At 39.2% G+C, this 18055-nt stretch overlaps 1 protein-coding gene across 4 annotated transcripts in view; it reads left to right on the top strand.

Moving 5' to 3' along the window:
- The window catches only part of BTBD9 (BTB domain containing 9), a 170414-nt gene extending 152750 nt beyond the window's left edge, over nt 1-17664 (top strand). For all 4 annotated transcript variants that reach the window (XR_011557492.1, XM_070734259.1, XM_070734261.1 and 1 more), the window contains one exon: nt 15808-17664. Coding sequence is in view for 3 of the 4 variants with exons in the window: in XM_070734261.1 (XP_070590362.1) it covers nt 15808-16015 (208 nt within the window). In the remaining variant the exon portion in view is untranslated. The remainder of the gene's footprint in view (nt 1-15807) is intronic.
- Nucleotides 17665-18055: the final 391 nt, after the last annotated feature.

The raw sequence follows: 18055 nt of genomic DNA, 5'->3' as shown, positions 1-18055 counted from the left end.
TGGAGTGGTGTTGAGACTGGACCCGGCCTTTATTCCCAAGGTCAACTCTGGATTTCACAGATCGCAGGAATTGGTCCTTCCTGACTTTTGTACGCATGGCCAACATCCTTTCGAGTTAAGGTGGCACAAGGTGAATGTTAGGAGGGCCTTAAAGATTTATATCAGAAGGACTGCTTTGTTTAGGAAAACTGACAGAATGTTTGTGTCATTTGCGCAAAGATCTATGGGACTTGGGGTATCATCCAAATCCATTAGTCGCTGGCTTAGGGATTGTATTGCAGAAGCGTACAAAGCTAGGTCTCAGTCGCCTCCGACTGGCATAACTGCGCATTCCACCAGAAGTGCGGCGGCGTCTGCAGCATGGAATACCCAAGCTTCTATCGAGGACATTTGTAAGGCAGCGACTTGGGCTTCGCCTACAACCTTCATCCGTCATTATAAACTTGACTCGGTTGCTTCGGCTGAAGCTTCCTTTGGGAGGCGTGTGTTGCAGAGGGTTTGTTCCTCTCCGTCGACCGTGGCACAGCCTTTTCCCTCCCAAGGGATGTGAACTTTGGTATATCCCATGTTGGACTCTCCTTCCCAGTGCAGTGGAGAAGAACCGTTGTACATACCTGAACGGTCTTCTCGATGCACTGGAAGGAGAGTCCAAACCCACCCGGCGTAGTTGCCAGGTCGCCGGAGTATTTGGGTTGCGAGGTTCTACGTTAATTGTTATATGGTTGAAGTTCAATAAATTGTGTTACCTCTATACTGTCTTCGTTTTTAAAACTGAGGTATTGGGGGCTGCTAAGGGGCGGTGATTACCTCGCATTTAAATATTTAAATTAACTCAGTCTCTACCAATAGGATTGGTAATTACCCATGTTGGACTCTCCTTCCAGTGCATCGAGAAGACCGTTCAGGTATGTACAACGGTTCTTCTCTACCATCTAGTTAGAGCTGAAAAAGTTTTTTGGGGTTAGAATCAGTGTTCCCTCTAATTTTTTTCCGGGGTGAGCGGAAAAGTATAGTGTCTGAGCGGCAGTCCCTTTGGCACTGGGCGGCATATAAGTATAAATAAATAAATAAATAAAGTAAGTAAGTAAGTAAGTAAGTAAGTGTGGGCGTGCGTTATCACACATGAGCAAGTTCTTGCATCCATAATTCTATTCTTTCTATGTCTCCTCCCTCTTTCCTCCCTCCCACTTTCCTTTCTATCTCTCCCTCTCTCTTTTCTTTCTATCTTTCCCTCCCTCTTTCCTTTCTATCTCTCCCTCCCTCTTTCCTTTCTATCTCTCCCTCCCTCTTTCCTCCCTCCCTCTTTCCTTTCTATCTCTCCCTCCCTCTTTCCTTTCTATCTTTCCCCCTGCCTTTCTCCAAGCCCTTCCTTTCCCTCTCCCTAACTACCCCTTCTCCCTCCTTTCTATCTCTCCCTCCCCCTTTCTCTCTCCCTTCCTTCATCTTTCATTCCCTCTCTCTCCATCCCTCTCTTCCTTCCTTCCTCTCTTTTTTGTTCTTTCTCTCTCCCTCCTTCCCTCCCTCTATGTCTTTCCCTCCCCCTCCTTTCCCCCCCTCTTTCTCTCTCTCTTGCTTTCTTTCCCTGTCTTTCTCTCTTGCTTTCTTTCTCATTCTCTCTCCCCTCCTTTCTCTCTCTCTCTCTTTCTCTCTCGTTCACCACGCCGGCAACAGAGAGAAAAAGAGAGAGAGAGAGAGGTGGAGAGAGAGCGGAGGGCGCCGTTGTCTTTGCCTCTGCCCGGCGGCTCTGCAGCGAAGAGGAAGCAGCCGCGCACCGCCTCCCGGGAGCCCGGCTGACTTTTGGAGCTGTTTTGTTTTCGGCCGGGCGGAGGCGGCGCGCGGAGACAAAGACATGGCGCCCGGCCAAGCTCCGCCTCCCGGGAGCCCAGCCGACTTTTGGAGCCATTTTGTTTTCAGCTGGGCTCCCGGGAGGCGGAGCGTGGCCGGGCACGGTGTCTTCGCCTCCGCGTGCCGCCTCTGCCCGGCTGAAAACAAAACGGCTCCAAAAGTCGGCCGGGGTCCTGGGAGGCAGAGTGTGGCCGGGCGCCGTGTCTTCGCCTCCGTGCGGCTCTGCAGCGAAGAGGAAGTAGCTGCGCACCGCCTTCCGGGAGCCCGGCCGACTTTTGGAGCCATTTTGTTTTCGGCCAGGCGGAGGCGGCGCGCGGAGGCAAAGACACGGCGCCCGGCCACGCTCTGCCTCCCGGTATCCCAGTCGACTTTTGGAGCCGTTTTGTTTTCAGCTGGGCTCCCGGGAGGCGGAGCGTGGCCGGGCGCCGTGTTGCAGCGGAGGAGAAAGAGAGGCGGAGCGGGCAGTGAGTGGCGGGCGGCCGGCCGGCCAGGTGTTCGAGGGGCAGCCGGCGCGCGCTCCCCAAATCTCCCTGCCAGCCCACCCGCCCGGAACATTCAAAATAAGAAAACCCTTCGCTCTTACTTTGAATGTTCCGGGCGGGCGCGCAGGCAGGGAGATGGGAAGAGCGCGCGCCAGCCCGCGTGCCCGCCAGCCTCCGGAGAACACCTGCCCCCCCCTCTTGCAGCGGAGGAGAAAGAGAGGCCGGGCGGGTGGGGGGCAGGGCCGAGAGGCCAGGAGCGCGAGGGGGCCGGAGGCACCATGGAGAGGCAGGTATGGCCGCGGCTCCCTTCTACTGCCCGCGCCTCCCCGCCCGCCCCCCCCGCGGGCTGGCAGGGGGATGGGGAGTGCGCGGCCGAGGAAAAGGGTGCACGCGGGGGTATTTTGGAGCGCGCGCGTGCTCACGTGCGCAGCTTACAGGGAACGGTGGTTAGAAATGAAACATTTTCAAAGAAAAACAAGAATGTCCAGTTGCTTCTTGAAAAAGCGCTTTTGGGTCAACTATGTCCTGGATGACTGAGAAACTCTTGTTACATAAGACTTCTTGTTATATATGAATTGACTTGACAGTTTCAGTGAAGTAGTGCTAGTTATTAGCTATTAACAAATTTCTCTTGCTTCATATTTTCTTGCCGGTTTAATATTAGTTTGCTTGCCACCTGGTGTGTTGCTTTTAATAAGAAGCTTCAAAGACTAACAAAAATTGTGATTATTAAATGAGATTCTTTGATGTTGCCTTCTTCCTGCTTCCCCCACCCCAAAAAAATGTTTCTGGAATATTAGTTTATATTCCTGTGGCATTTTCAGTTTTATACAAGGCAACAGTGAGGTTTTCTTAGATTATTAATGATTTTGATTCCTTGATCACTTTCTCAGCCTGATTTTGATGTCTGCAGTATCTCCTTTGGGATATGCAGGTCAGGTTTTGCTGCAAACTCAGTGAGTGCAATGCCCCTCCCGCACATCCCGTCCCCTGCACATGTGTGCACGACACCCCACCCGTTTTAGCCTCACATCCCGAAACAGCAGTGGGAGGGGAGAGAAGCCTCCCATACTCAAACAGAGCTGGGAGGGGGGAAGCTTCCTTTCCCCAAATGGAACTGGGAGCAGGGAGAAGCCTTGCATGCCCAAACAGCACTGGGGTGGAATCTCCAGAAATCTGCGAAGGCACGCTGCAGAAAGTGAGGAGAAACCATGCCAGTGTCTGACCCGAAAATCAGCTAGCCTCCAGGAAGCACTCACACATGCACAGTGGAGCTGAAATGGCCAAGGGCTCGCCTGCCTGCAGAGAAGGCTCCATGTGCCACCTGTGGCATACATGCCAAAGGTTCACCATCATGGTGATATAACATTGTATACAATACAATTCTATCTTCCAACTTTGTCTCTAGCTATTTAAATACCTAATGAGGAAGTGTGCCTTAGAGTCAATTTTTTGACTCCTGGCTATTACTTGGACAAGTCCCTGCAGTTTCTTGGCACGGATTGTCAGAAATGGTTTGGCATTTCCTGTTTCCTGGAACTGAAGAGAGAGGCAGTGGTCCAGCTATCTTTATGCATAAGACAGAACTAGAGCTCAATTCATGGTCTTGGTTTTTAACCTGACTACTCAACCATTACATTAAACTTGCTTTAAATACATACTGTTGTAGCATAATTATTATTTCCTAATTGTTTGGAAATACAGACACTTTTCAGCTGTTCTTTATCTTTCTCATGTAATCTGTTGCCAAGCTTGATAATAGTAATACATGTTTTATTTTTTATCTTGGATTCTTGTTTGGAACAATGTAGACCAAAAATGAAGATGCTCTTAAGCTGAGTTTGTCTATCGATGATTGTCTGGACAAAGTAATGGGCTTTTCTTGGCAAGAATAAAAAGTGGTTTGCAACTGCTTTTTGTTAAGATGCTTTTCAATTTCCCATCGTAACCTACAGGTCTGGAATTCCTTGGCTGTTTTCCAACCCTGCTTAACTTCTGATCTTATATGAGGTTGGCCAGGTACTGTTGCGTGCTGTATTTCTTTGTTTAGTTAACAGAATTGTTTCCCTGTTAATTTCTGGGAGTGGGTGGGAAGCATAAACATTATACAATCTCCATCATAAACTAAGAAGATGGTCACATATTTGAAAAGGCCTGTTGGTTTTCAGTGCTAATTTATTTTGTATCTTTCATTACTTTGATCTTACAGTGTTCCAATTTTCTACAGCTTTTCCCTTGTAAAAGATTATTGCCTAATTAATATTCCTCAAATTCACTTAGTGCTGTAATCATCGTTGTGTTCTTTTCATACTTAGGCTTTTTTCCTGGTTATTCCTGTAAGATTTCTTATAAAAATTTAGAACATTGCTGACTTAGAACTCAGGAGACATGTCTTTTTATATTAGTGCCAAGTTTATTTTCCTGTATATTTTGTTTGACCCAAAGAAGAGTCTTATGTAAGATTTACCCTAAAGCTGATAAACTCTGTTTATTTTATGATTAGTATCTGCTGAGTCTTGTAGTTGTTGAGAACTATATCACAGATGTATATGATCTGTGACCTTTCCAGTCTTTAAAATTTCAGGTCCCATAATTCATAAATGATTTTCAACTACAGTTTTGGATGAAATAGATATCCCCTTCATTCTAGCATTAGGCTGAGTTATGGGACTGAAACAGTTTTATTATCTTGGGTGATAGACCTTGACTGATGAACTAGATTAAGAATGTGCCCCCATTGTCTGAGATTTGGAATATGTTGCTGTCAACTAAATATCTTTCATTGCTGTCGCTTGAGGATACCTTTGAAATTGGCAACAGACTGAATATGTAAGCAAAATGAAAGATTTAAAAATGTTTCTCCTTGACATGAGAGGGCAGCAGTGCTCCTGATCAAGAATACCCTCCAAGCTCTTGCCTCTTAATTGGTAACAACTCTCCAGCTTTGAAATTGTATTCATGTGCTCTTCCTCCTTGATCTGATTTCGAGTTTGGGTTGATATTTGGACCAGTTAATGCAATTCTCTTGGCACTTGAACCTGAGCTGGAACAACTCTCAGTTGCTTTCCCTCCATTCCTCTCCAGTTTACAGATACCATGTCCTTATTCGCACCTTTGCTTGCTCATGCCCACCAGTATCCTCTTTCCTGAGCCTCCCAGCACTTACACACACACACACATGGCCTCCCTGTACCTACATATATGCACTCATTAGTGCCTTCCTTCCTGGGCCTTCTTAGAGCCCTCTGGTGGCACAGTGGTTAGAATGTAGTAACTGCAGGCTAATTTTGCGGTCTGCCAGCAGTTCAAACCTAACTGGCTCAAGGTTGACTCAGCCTTCCATCCTTCTGAGGTCAGTAAAATGAAGACCCAGATTGTTGGGGCAATATGTTGGCTCTGTAAATCACTTAGGGCTGTAAAAGCATTATGAAGCGGTATATAAGTCTATAAGTGCCAGTGCTATTCCTGTGCTTGCATACCCAGTATACCTTCCTTCTCTGGCCTTCTGAAGCTTGTAGCATTTACACTGCAGCACAATAGCTTTCAGCCCCAATTTGCATGCAGCCTGTTTTTTCCCATGCCCTGTTGCTACTTGTCAGAAAATTCCTCCACATTTCCCACTTCTCACCCCATGAGATTTAGGGTTACTACAACAACTAGTGCTGCCTGTATTGCTATAGTCACATCACAACATGCTTTAGGATCACATTGCTCATTGATGGCAGTTGTGGTCCTGTGCTATCTGTAACCGAAGGACTTCCTGTCCGTTACTTAAAGCTGCAGGAGTAAATTAGACAGGTTTTAAATTGATTAGAGAAATAAATAGTACAGTGGTACCTCTACTTAAGAACTTAATTCGTTCCGTGACCAAGTTCTTGAGGAGAAAAGTTTGTAAGTAGAAGCAATTTTTCCCATAGGAATCAATGTAAATGCAAATAATGCGTGCAAATCCATTAGGAAAGAAATAAAATCTTGGAATTTGGGTGGGAGGAGGGAAGAGGACATTCGCTGCTAAAGGAAGAAGGTGAGGTGAGAGGAATAAAAAAATCCAAAACTTTAAGGCTTTTTTTTTTTTTAAAAAAAGAGGGACTCAGAGGCGGTGAGGAGGAGCACGCATCTTCCATATACCCGGCGCTAGGCTGCCTCCCATACACTGCGCCAGAGAGACAAACCCAGGTGGGTAAGAGGGGGGAACTTCCCGCTCCTTTGACCGAAAGGTGGCTGCTGCTACCTGCTTCCTCTTCCTTCCCATGCTGAAGGGCTCCCCTCTCCTTTCGCTCGCTCACTTTGTAGCTGGCGCCTTTCCTTCGCTGTAGTGATTCCTTGGTTTGGTTGATTCGGCTGGGGCAAAGGATCCCCTTTTGCCTTTCTGCGCCCAGACGCTCTGGTAGGCAACCTCACGCCGGGTGTATGAGAGGCAGAGAGAGGGAATCACCACAGCAAAGTGGTTTATTCCCTCTCCAAGTACCCAGAGAAGGAAAAACACTCTGTTCACTCTGGGCTGCCCAGAACGAAAGGAGCGTTTCTTTTCACTGGGTGCTGGCAGAAGTTTACTCCCTGTCCAAGCGCCTAGAGAAAGGAAATGCTTCATTCGCTCTGGACTGCCAAAGCCTCCTTATTCGCCATTGAAAGGCTCCTCTGCAGCCCAGAAAAGCCCAAGATGGCCGGCATTAAAGGGGAAATGGCAAGAAAGTGGCCGGGCCTTCATGCCGCTCTCAAATTTCCTGGGAAATTTTTCCAGGCTCGGGTTCTTAAGTAGAAAATGGTTCTTGAGAAGAGGCAAAAAAATCTTCAACACCCGGTTCTTATCTAGAAAAGTTCTTAAGTAGAGGCATTCTTAGGTAGAGGTACCACTGTACTGAATATGATCTTTCAGGCCATAAATACTTCAGGGCTAAAATTCCTGGAAGACTTCAGATAACAAACCTAATTCAACATTAATATGGGTGTTATTTTCCAATATGCTCGTTAGTATCACATATACAATTATGGGTTGATATTTCCTCTGAGAGAGAAAATTGTTTCTTGGGGGTGCTGGTTTTCAGTGTATCGGTTTGAAATAGATATCTTCAGCTGATTAGTTTATGCGATTAGTTTTGTCTTTCTGTTTATTAGGATATATTTTGTTGTGATAATTTTATTACATTCAGTTAGTTATATGAGAAGTTATTATTACCTGCCCAGGGCAAGATCATTTTAGAAAGGAATTGCTAATATTAAATAATAAAATTGTGCTGAAGCAGCTTTTAGATCTTTAAATTTAACTATTGATTGTGCAGCTTTTCCTATGAAAAGCACTGTTTGAGATAATTGATCAATTTACTGAAATTCAATTCCCAGTTTGTGATAGTTAGAAAAACGGCAGCAGCTGTTGTTAAAAAAAAAATGAAAATTGTGTTTCACAAAGTCTGTTCCAAGCAACATATCCACACATTTGGAAATGAGAAATCACTCAGATAATTGAAGGAAGAGCTGTAATATAAATACAGATAGAATTTTGGAAGTACATGGCAAAGTAACAGCTAAAGAAAGTAATAAATAAATAAATGAAAAATCTCTTGAGGGCTTTGATAGTAGGAATTTTTTCCTTTCTCTTTTCCTTTGCTTTTCTTCTATATTTGTATTACTTTATCAAATATAAGATAACAGCATTTAAGTAATCAGTAACAATATGCATCCCTTTCTCAGTTAAAATTTAGTTATAAGAGCATCCTGTAATAGGAACGTTTTCTTTGTGCTATTTCTCTAATGAACATGAGATGGAATAACAAGAATACCATATTCAGGAAGCTTTCAAGGCCAAAGTAATATCAAATATAAACAACCCCAAGTCAGATATATGATGACACACATTGTTGAGTAATGGAGCAGTCCATTGTTACTGGACTTTAAAGAAGTATCATCAATTACTGAGCCTGCACATCTTTTTGAACAACCAAACATCATGTCTAAAGGTGTACTGGTTTCATAGGTATGGTTAGGCTTCTGGATTCTGATGTAGAGCATACAGAGACTGTATGACTCAGGGGCTAGTTATTATTCCAATATGTCTGATCAAGGTTCAATGACACTTTAAAAAGCTATTTGGATTTTTGCAGGTGTAAGTTCCAAAATGTTTTACTATCACTATGTAGGCGTGCCTTAATTTTGTGGGAGTGGCTTAATGGTCATGTTACTCGTTAGCTGTGGTTTATTAGTCATGTGACTGGTTGGAGGTGGCTTAGCAGTTGTGTGACCGAGTGGTCATGTGACTGGGTGGGAGTGGCCAACTTGACGTCACTTACGTAAAGAGTTATGGTTAGGTTGCCTGGCCTCTCCTCACCTCAAAGGCCTCAGCGAGATACAGTTTCCCTATCTAGTTACTAATACTGAACATCCAAAATATACCATTTAATTCTATGTATATATGCCATATATGTACATATATATTACACACAGGCACACAAATATATATACTGTATATGAAAGTTGTTGTTGTTGTTGTTGTTGTTGTTATTATTATTATTATTATTATTATTATTATTAATTAGATTTGTATGCCGCCCCTCTCTGTATACACACACACACACACACACACACACACACCTCTTCTAAAACTATACACATTCATTTTAAAAAACACACCCAGAGTCTACTTCCAGCACCTCCCCCCCCCCCCCCCCGCTTCCTTTTACTTTCAGGTTGGGAGAGAAAACCAAATAAAAATGGGAAGGAGGCAAGAAAGAAACTTTCAGGAATGAAAGATTGAAGGGACCCAAGCAGGGCTGGCTTTTAACTTACCTCGCTGCCAATTTGTCTTTTCAAGATGGCGACCACATGCATAGTGTTAGAAACTCTGCTCAGAAGAAAAATTAAATTAAAAAAATTAAACTAAAACAAACAATTTTCTTTAAAAAAGAAAGCTGAAAACAAGATGGTGTCGGAAACTCAGCTTCTGCACATGCTTAGAAGAATTTTTTTTTAAAAAAAAATGATGACAGTGCCCATGATCGGCACCAACAGATCCGATTTGGTGACATCATCATGACATCACCAGTTCAGGTGAACTGATCTGAACAGGGAGAACCCACCCCTGGATTTTTGGCTGCAGCAAAGATGAGAAAACAAGGAGAAAGTATTCTAATGTTTGAAAATGTGGTTTTACATCAGTTATTTGTTTTAGCTCTCTCTTCCAAAGAGATAGCAGTCAGCTAAAATCATTAAAAATCCTATTATCATTAAAAGAGGGCGAGATAATAATTTTACAATCCACAGATAGAAATAAAGTGACAGACATGGTGAAGGTATTTACCGGTTGGATAATATTTATTCATTTCCGGTGTTATTCTATGAAATTAATTTGCATTAACTATCAGTTTAAACAGGAATGTTAAAAACGAACATTTTACAGAAGTACTGTCATTGGAATGATTCCTTCTGGTGCTTTACAAGAGATTTATTTGTATTTTAAACCATAAGCAGAAAGATGTTAAGATATAGGATATTATTAGCTAATCTGCTTCTGTCATTTAAAATTCAGCATCTTCCTCATCAATCTAAAGCAAATGTCCAGACAGACAGAATTGTTGTAACTGTTAATCATAAAAGTGTATCCCCCTTAGGTGGCAATTCTATTTAACTAGTAGCATTTTAACTACTTTTTATAATTCATATTCAAACGGTATTAACTAAATTTCAGGTTTGGTTAATACCACTGGTGGCACTAAAGTTATTTAAGGCTTTATAATCTCACTCCAGTGGCACGTATTATCCGATTGTCTTTTCCACAAATATATAGAACAAATAGCAATCAAAACTATATTTTTAAGTCTTTGACAAATTTTCTCTTGCAAGATGTATCTGTTGCCAACGAAGAGCCCGAGAGATAATTTTCAAAGCTTTTGTTCAGTGACACGATCAGGGAATTACTGGAATTCTCATTTTTCATTGAGCTAAAAGCAATAGATGTGCTTCACATACCTACAGTATTTAAAGTCTTACAGATGAGATCAAGCTGAAATAATGAATCTGAAGCCCCAACTAACTACTGAATTAACAGAGCTCACATGTACAAAACACCACTTATTTATTTCAAAATAGGCACAAACATAAAAAGGGGCAGGTTTCTGTCATGCTGTGTCAAATAATTAAAGTTGGTTAAATGTCTTTCCATACCTGTTTTAGGTTGAAGGAGTTTTTTTTCATGCATTTGATGTTGCTTATTAAAACATATTTGCACTTGATTAGAATAAATCAAAGTTTGTTTTTCTTTTCATTCAAAATTCTACTTTTGACCAGAGCCGATACTGCTGTCAGTGGCACAGTGTAGGAATTGCTACTTTACAGATGTACATAAAGGTGAAATACAATAATCTCTCTGCCATAGGCTGGTGATGATTATATCAACCATAAATTAAACCTTTAAAAGAGTTCACTTTTTAAAAATATACTAATTAATGTAGTACGTTTTACTCTTTTGAATAATTCTTGTTTCAGAAAACACTTTCCACATTTAAAGAGAGAAGTAACAAAGATACTTTATCGAGAATATTAGGGATCACTAAATTATCATTCTCTGCTTTATAAATCTGCCTGAATTCAACAATTGACACTGTTACTGCACATGATTGGAGTCTTCCCTACTAAGGAACAACACTTTTGCAATTTTGGATTCTTTTAGTACAGCGCCTAACATTTAGACTAGTATTTCTTAGATAAAGAATTGATATCATGTCAAGTTGTTCCAAAGTTGTTGCCAGTTTTATAAATAAGCTAAAACCATAGCCATGAAATATAAGAATTATGTTTTCACAGCTCAATATTTATTCATACTTAGAAATTCAGTTTGGACTTTGAATTAAAGTGTGATTTATGTTTTCCACAATTATCTAATATTTCTGTGAAAATTAAATAAATAATCAAGACAGCAAAAATACAGCAAATTAAACAATATTTTAAAACTTACAAAATCTATAATTTTATTAGGGCAATGAAAATTAAAAACAATGCAAACACATCAGCAATCAGAAAAGTCTGATGGAAAAAATTAAGTACCAGTTGTTTATGAACAAGAGAGTAATTGTGAAATTTAGTCAACTATGTATGTCTTCTTGGTTAACTCTACAGCAAAGGAAATAGCCAAGATGAAACATCAGAAATTGAGATCACATGACCACAGTTTGCTGTAATGATGTAATTGTGAGATCGGCAGTGAGTGTTCGGATTACAATCATGTGAACACAGAAATGCTGCAGAGCCAGAACTTTGAGGACAGGTTGTAACTATCACCTGTTCGGCATGGTTGTTTGAACAGTCACTAAATGCATGGTCATTAAATGAGGACCACTTTAATCATTTAGGCTTTGTAAATTATAGTCAGCTTCTTCACATTTAGGGAACATAACCCTGAGATATTGATAGGAAGATTACTTTCCCCCAAAATAATAGTGAAAAAATTCTCATATAAATTGAAAAGATGCTGCTGAAAACAAATTAATGACTGCAGACATTATTTCTGGAAAATGTGGATGTTTTTGAAGGTTGGACTTTAAAAAAACTTTTAACACTTTTGGTAAATCTCAACAGAGCTTATACTTTACTTCGTAACTTTGCTTGCTTCATAACCAACCAGTTTTGCTCCCTTCCTTTGCTATTTCCCTTGGATTCTATCACTATCTTTGGTTTTGGAGGTATTTTTCTGTTTCCAGAAGTAGGGAGAAGAGTGGTATGCTTGTAGCGTTATGTATATCAATGCGAATTTTCTCGGTGTGGTTACGATTGGAATATGTGATGAGAAATTGGTTTTATAAAGGAAGTGGTTTATTGTAGGGCAGGTGATTTTAATCAATTATTATTCTTTCCATGTATGATTATTCCCCTTGTCTTATGCTGTTGTGGACACTGGTTTCTTACAGTTAAATTTGGCACATACAAATAGGTTGTATATATTTTTTTACTGTGAGGGGGAAAAGATCAAGATTATTTCTAGATAGAAGTGCTCCACTTGTGTTAACAAGTTGGGAAACTTGGTGTTGCGCAGATTTTGTATTTGTTTATTTGGTCTACTTTTCTTTTTTATACTGGATCATCTTAAATTCAGGATTATCCTTCTAGATACTGAGACTGTGCAGCAGTTCTGAAGGGAAGAAGGTTTGCAAGAGTGCCTTATATAGCGCTTCGTCCTAAAAAATTGCAGTATAACCTGGGGGAAGTTATATTTTATTTCAATGCTCATATAGCCCTGAAACATTTGTAATAATAATAGCAACAACAGAGTTGGAAGGGACCTTGGAGGTCTTCTAGTCCAGTGTTTTTCAACCAGTGTGCCGTGGCACACTAGCGTGCCGCGAGACATGGTCAGGTGTGCCGCGAAGCTCAGAGAAAGAAAACGAGAGAGAAAGAAAGAGAGAGAGAGCGAGAAAGAAAGAAAGCAAGAGAAAGAAAGCAAGAGAGAAAGCAAGCAAGAGAGAGAAAGAGAACAAGAGAGAAAGCAAGAGAGAGAGCAAGAGAGAGAAAGAAAGAAAGCAAGAGAGAGAGCGAGAAAGAGGGAGGGAAGGTGGGAGAGGGAAAGACATAGAGGGAGGGAGGGAAGGAGAGAGAAAGAGAGCAAAAAAGAGAAAAGAAGGAAGAGAGAAAGAAAAGGATGGAGAGAGAGAGAAAAAGAGGGAGAGAAAAAGGGAGAAATAGAGCGAAAGGGAGGGATAATTTTTTTGTCCAATCTTTTTTTAGCTGCCCCCCCCCTCAATGTGCCCCATGGTTTTGTAAATGTAAAAAATGTGCCGCAGCTCAAAAAAGGTTGAAAATCACTGTTCTAGTCCAACCCCCTGCTTAGGCAGGAAACCCTACACTACTTCTATTTTTTCTCATCAAATTGAAAGCGCTGCATAATCATGTATTAAATTGCATATTGTTGTTAAAGGAAGGAAATGAATGTGGCCCTTAGTCAATGAAGAGGGAATTGAATAAATTAAATGTAGTATGATAGTGGGAAATTATAGAATCTTTTTATTTTAGAATGACTATATTATACTGAACTTTCATAATCGACATTAATGGTTTATAAGTTCTGATTAAACAATCAATATAATTATTTAATTAAAAGACTTTTTGTGTAAGGTTACAATTTTATATTAGATTTATTTATTCATTCATTCATTCATTCATTCATTCATTTATTCAACTTCTGTGCCGCCCAATCCCGAAGGATTGTACAAGATTGGCTGTATTAAATTAAATTGTAGTCCAAATGTTGGAAAAATCTATCAATTGGATAATCATTATTTTTCTATATAAGAGGTGTTCGATATAGGATTTGTATACAGTAATCCAAAACTTTGATGTAATACTGAAATAATTTTGATTGGAGGAATATAAGATGTTAGAATGAATAATTATTATGATTATGAGATCCTAACTTAAATTGGTAACTATAACCTTGATTTTTAATTGGGTGTTTAGAATTGATAGAAATAAAAAAAATAAAATGATGAGTAAGGTATTAAGGAAAGGGAGGAAGCAACATGGCCTAAAATTAAGAGACGAGATATAAAAACTATCTTGTAAAGTTTAGTTATAGTAATTAATTTGGAATAAAAATTGAACTAACTGGTGGTTGACCCAGGAGACAAAACTAGGCTAAGAAGTAGCAGTATTAGATTGGTAACATATACCTAGACCAAGAAGTTATATACATAGAAATGATATAAAGTAATAATTATAGGGAATGCACCATCAATTTAAAAGTTTGGAATATACTTTCAATCTGTTAAAAACGAGATGAATCAGGATGAGGCACTCAGGCAAAGAGGGAGGAAGAGGAAATAGAAAGAAGAAGGGAGAAGAGAAGGAGTGGAAAGAAGAAGATGGGGAGAGAAGGGTAAGAAGGTAGAAGGAGGAGTTGGAGATAGAGGGGAAGAGAGTGTAATAGAAAGAAGAAAAACAGACTAATGAATAGGAGTAGAAAATAGGTGCAAAACAAGATTGATTTTGGATTGATAGAATTAAAATGTATAAATATACCGTATATACTCGAGTATAAGCCGACCCGAGTATAAGCCGAGGCACCAATTTTTACCACAAAAACTGGGAAAACGTATTGACCCGAGTATAAGCCGAGGTTAGAAAATGCAGTGGCTACTGGTAACTTATAAAAATGGAAAACAATAAAATTACATTAATTGAGACATGTTTTAGAATATTTATTTTAAAGAAAACCAGTAAACTAGCTCTGTAAATTTAAAAGAGGGTAAACAAATTAACAATATTAACAATAAATTAAAAAGTAAAAAAAGTAGCTCGATCAGGAACAAAGCTAAAACCTAAGAGTTAAAATCCTTCAAAACTGGATTCCTTCTCATCATTAATTGGATTTACATTATTGTTCTGTTTTTATATATGCTGTGAGCCACCCTGAGTCCTTGGAGAAGGATTGCATACAAATCCAATTAAATAAACAAACAAACAAACAAACAAACAAACAAACAAACAAGTGTATCCAAAGAAGAGCTTCAGCATTAGCTGCTGTGAGGTTATCAGCATAGAAAACCAAATAGATAGATAGATAGATAGATAGATAGATAGATAGATAGATAGATAGATAGATAGATAGATAGATATAGATAGAAAGATAGATAGACAGACAGACAGACAGAAAAATAGATAGATAGATAGATAGATAGAAATAGATACAGATAGATAGATAGATAGATAGATAGATATAGATAGAAAGATAGATAGACAGACAGACAGATAGATAGATAGAAATAGATACAGATAGATAGATAGATAGATAGATAGATAGAAAGAAAGAAAAATAGATAGATAGAAAAATAGATAGAAAGATAGAAAAATAGATAGATAGAAATAGATACAGATAGATAGATGATAGATAGATAGATAGATAGATAGACAGATAGATATAGATAGAAAGATAGATAGACAGACAGACAGATAGAAAAATAGATAGATAGAAAGATAGACAAATAGAAAAAGAATTCCTGTCTAGCTCTGCCTCATAATACATTATTAGATCCTATCCAAGCAAGGACAGCAACTACCATTACTTAATACTCACCATTACTTTTTTCCCCTCGGTTGGAGCAAATGGCTGCCTCATTTGCTTGAGCTAGGGAGAGGAACTACGGCATGCCAGAGGAGACAAAAGCTGGTGCCTCCTCGCTCTGGCTCAAGCAATGGCGCCCTCGTGTGGTGACTTTGTTAATGACCCGAGTATAAGCCGAGGCTGTGTTTTTCAGCCCATTTTTTGGACTGAAAAACTCGGCTTATACTCGAGTATATACGGTATATGTTATTGTTATATCTAAAGATATGTGTGAATTGATATTTGAAGGGAATTGTGGAGTAAATAAAAATAATAATTAAAATACTAAATTAAGTTACAGTATTTGGTTTGTCTATATGTTCCATGTTTAAGCCAGATGCAAATCATTTAGATCTACCTTCGCTTGTGCTTTAATTTTAAGTTTCTCTGTTGTTCTTTCAGGTATTTCATTGTGTACATTTTGAATGCCCATCCCAAAACACTCTACAGAAGGAAGAGACTAATGAAGAAGATGCTGGCTCAGGTGGACAGCACCTGGCAACCTGCTCGCCTCAAGCTTCAAGCACCAGTTCTGTGCATTCTCTCCCAGGATCTGTTTCATATCCATAATTGCAGTAGCAATTTTATGAGAATGGAGAAGAACGTTTGAAATCTCAGTGCCACAAAAACATTTTTCACTTTTAACTCGCAAGCACCTCTTCACGTTTTGAATGAACTTTTCGAGGGGATCATAGCATCAAGCAGCTAGAGGTGCTTCAATTTATAAAACTGCCTGGAGACAAAACTGGGCCACCACACTGCACTTTCCATTGATTAAAATCAGAAGTATTGGGGGGGGGGGGAGAAAATGGTCTTTCTCATCAGGTTTCCTATTTGTACCCTGCCTCTTTAAACCAAACCAAATCAGATAGAGCAGAAAGAAGCAAAACCACATCATTTTGTATAAATAGGTTGTGTGTACCATATCAAACAATATTACATGTGCTTGTAAAAGGAATATTAAAAATGAATCTTTTTTGAGATGTTTATTAAAAAAAGCTATGGAAACCACTTTTTATTTAACTTATTCTTAATCCATGTCCATTGTAAATTGTAAATCATTTTCACACTGTGTATATATTTATATAGCTAAATTTCTTCCTTTGTTTTTTTTCTCTCATCATATTCTGATAAAACATATCCTTCTTTATCATGGCATATGTGGTAACTCCACTTGACAGATACATCTATCTGATAGTTGGGCATCTAATAATCTTACTCCATTACTCTGTTTGACAGAGAAAAACCCTTAAAGAGATTGTGCATAAAACAATTCAATCCAGGGATACAATATTGGAATTTTTAAACTATTTGACATGATGTATAAAATTGTCACTTTTTATCCCTGATTACCTTGTACCCAAGAAGAGAGATGTATTGATCCTGTTAAAAAATACTAAAGTGCTTTAATTCCTGCAGCAGGGATCGATAGGTATTTCTAAACTTTTCTTTTCTTGAAAAACCATGTCGTGGGGTTTTTTTTAGCAAATATTGCAGCTAAGCTCCATGTGAGGGAATACATAGATAGTAATTTATATTTGGGTTCCTGGGTCTGGGCTACAAGAAACTGACATCACTAGATGGCAATAATGAGTTGTTATCTGCATTTGTTTTCTGCTGACTAGGGAATTCTGGGAGTTGAAGTCCACCAGCCTTAAAGTTGCCAAGGTTGGAAACCCCTGATCTAATGGTCATTCCACATTTTGCTCTCCATATCTGCCAGATCTAATAAATATTTACTGAAATATTTGTTTTTAAAAAGCACAATAATATTCCAATGTGACTTTAAAAGAAATCCTTCTGAGACTCTTTTTGATAGAATCGTCATATACATAGATTGAATTTTATGTTTGGATTTTATTTGCATTTGAGTAATTTGCATTCAAGCAGTAGCTATCCTTTGTACTTTAATCAGATTGTTGGTTTTGATTATTCTAAAAATGTTCATGTGTAGCATTCTCTATTTTTTTCTGCCTCTTTTCTCACTGGTTTGGGGGGGGGGGTAAAAAACCTATACATTTGCACATTGATGTTCATGTTTATGTTCATTAATTCATCCTGTTAGGAAATGAAATGCATTTGTAATGAAGTTTGTGATTCTGGAGAATATTATTGTTAATTATTTTTTAATTTGTGTGAAATAATTTGGTGCAAATTGTTTTGAATATGGTGATCTATAAATAACTTTGCAATAGTTAAATGTAAGTATTTGCATTCTGCTAAAAGCTGTTTATAATAAAACTGAGAATTAGATCACAATTATGATTGCAGATCAATAAACTAAAAACGTTTTTCATCTGCTATTATATAAAGCAATCTGGCAAAAGAACTGCAGTACCATCATATGTGTTTAGTCTACGGAGAGGGGCGGCATACAAATCTAATAAATAAATAAATAATGAATGAACAGTCCAGCAATGATTGACATGCATACAGACTGGAGGATCAAACCTTTTTGTATATCTGCAAATGGGCAATTGTTTATCAGTCTAAAAACAAAAAGAAGGAGTAATGGAGTTCTTAGTGGTCTCTAAGTTTTCCTTACCTAACTAGGTAACATAATTAATTTGAATTCTTTAATGCAGGGATTCCCAAACCCCAATCTGTGGATCTGTACCAGGCTGCAGCATGCCAGAAACTAGGCCATGCA

Source organism: Erythrolamprus reginae, chromosome 1 (genome assembly GCF_031021105.1).
Source record: "Erythrolamprus reginae isolate rEryReg1 chromosome 1, rEryReg1.hap1, whole genome shotgun sequence".
NCBI classification, from domain to species: Eukaryota; Metazoa; Chordata; class Lepidosauria; order Squamata; family Dipsadidae; genus Erythrolamprus; species Erythrolamprus reginae.
Note: the sequence above shows the minus strand (reverse complement) of the source record. Positions and strands in the feature narration are given on the sequence as shown.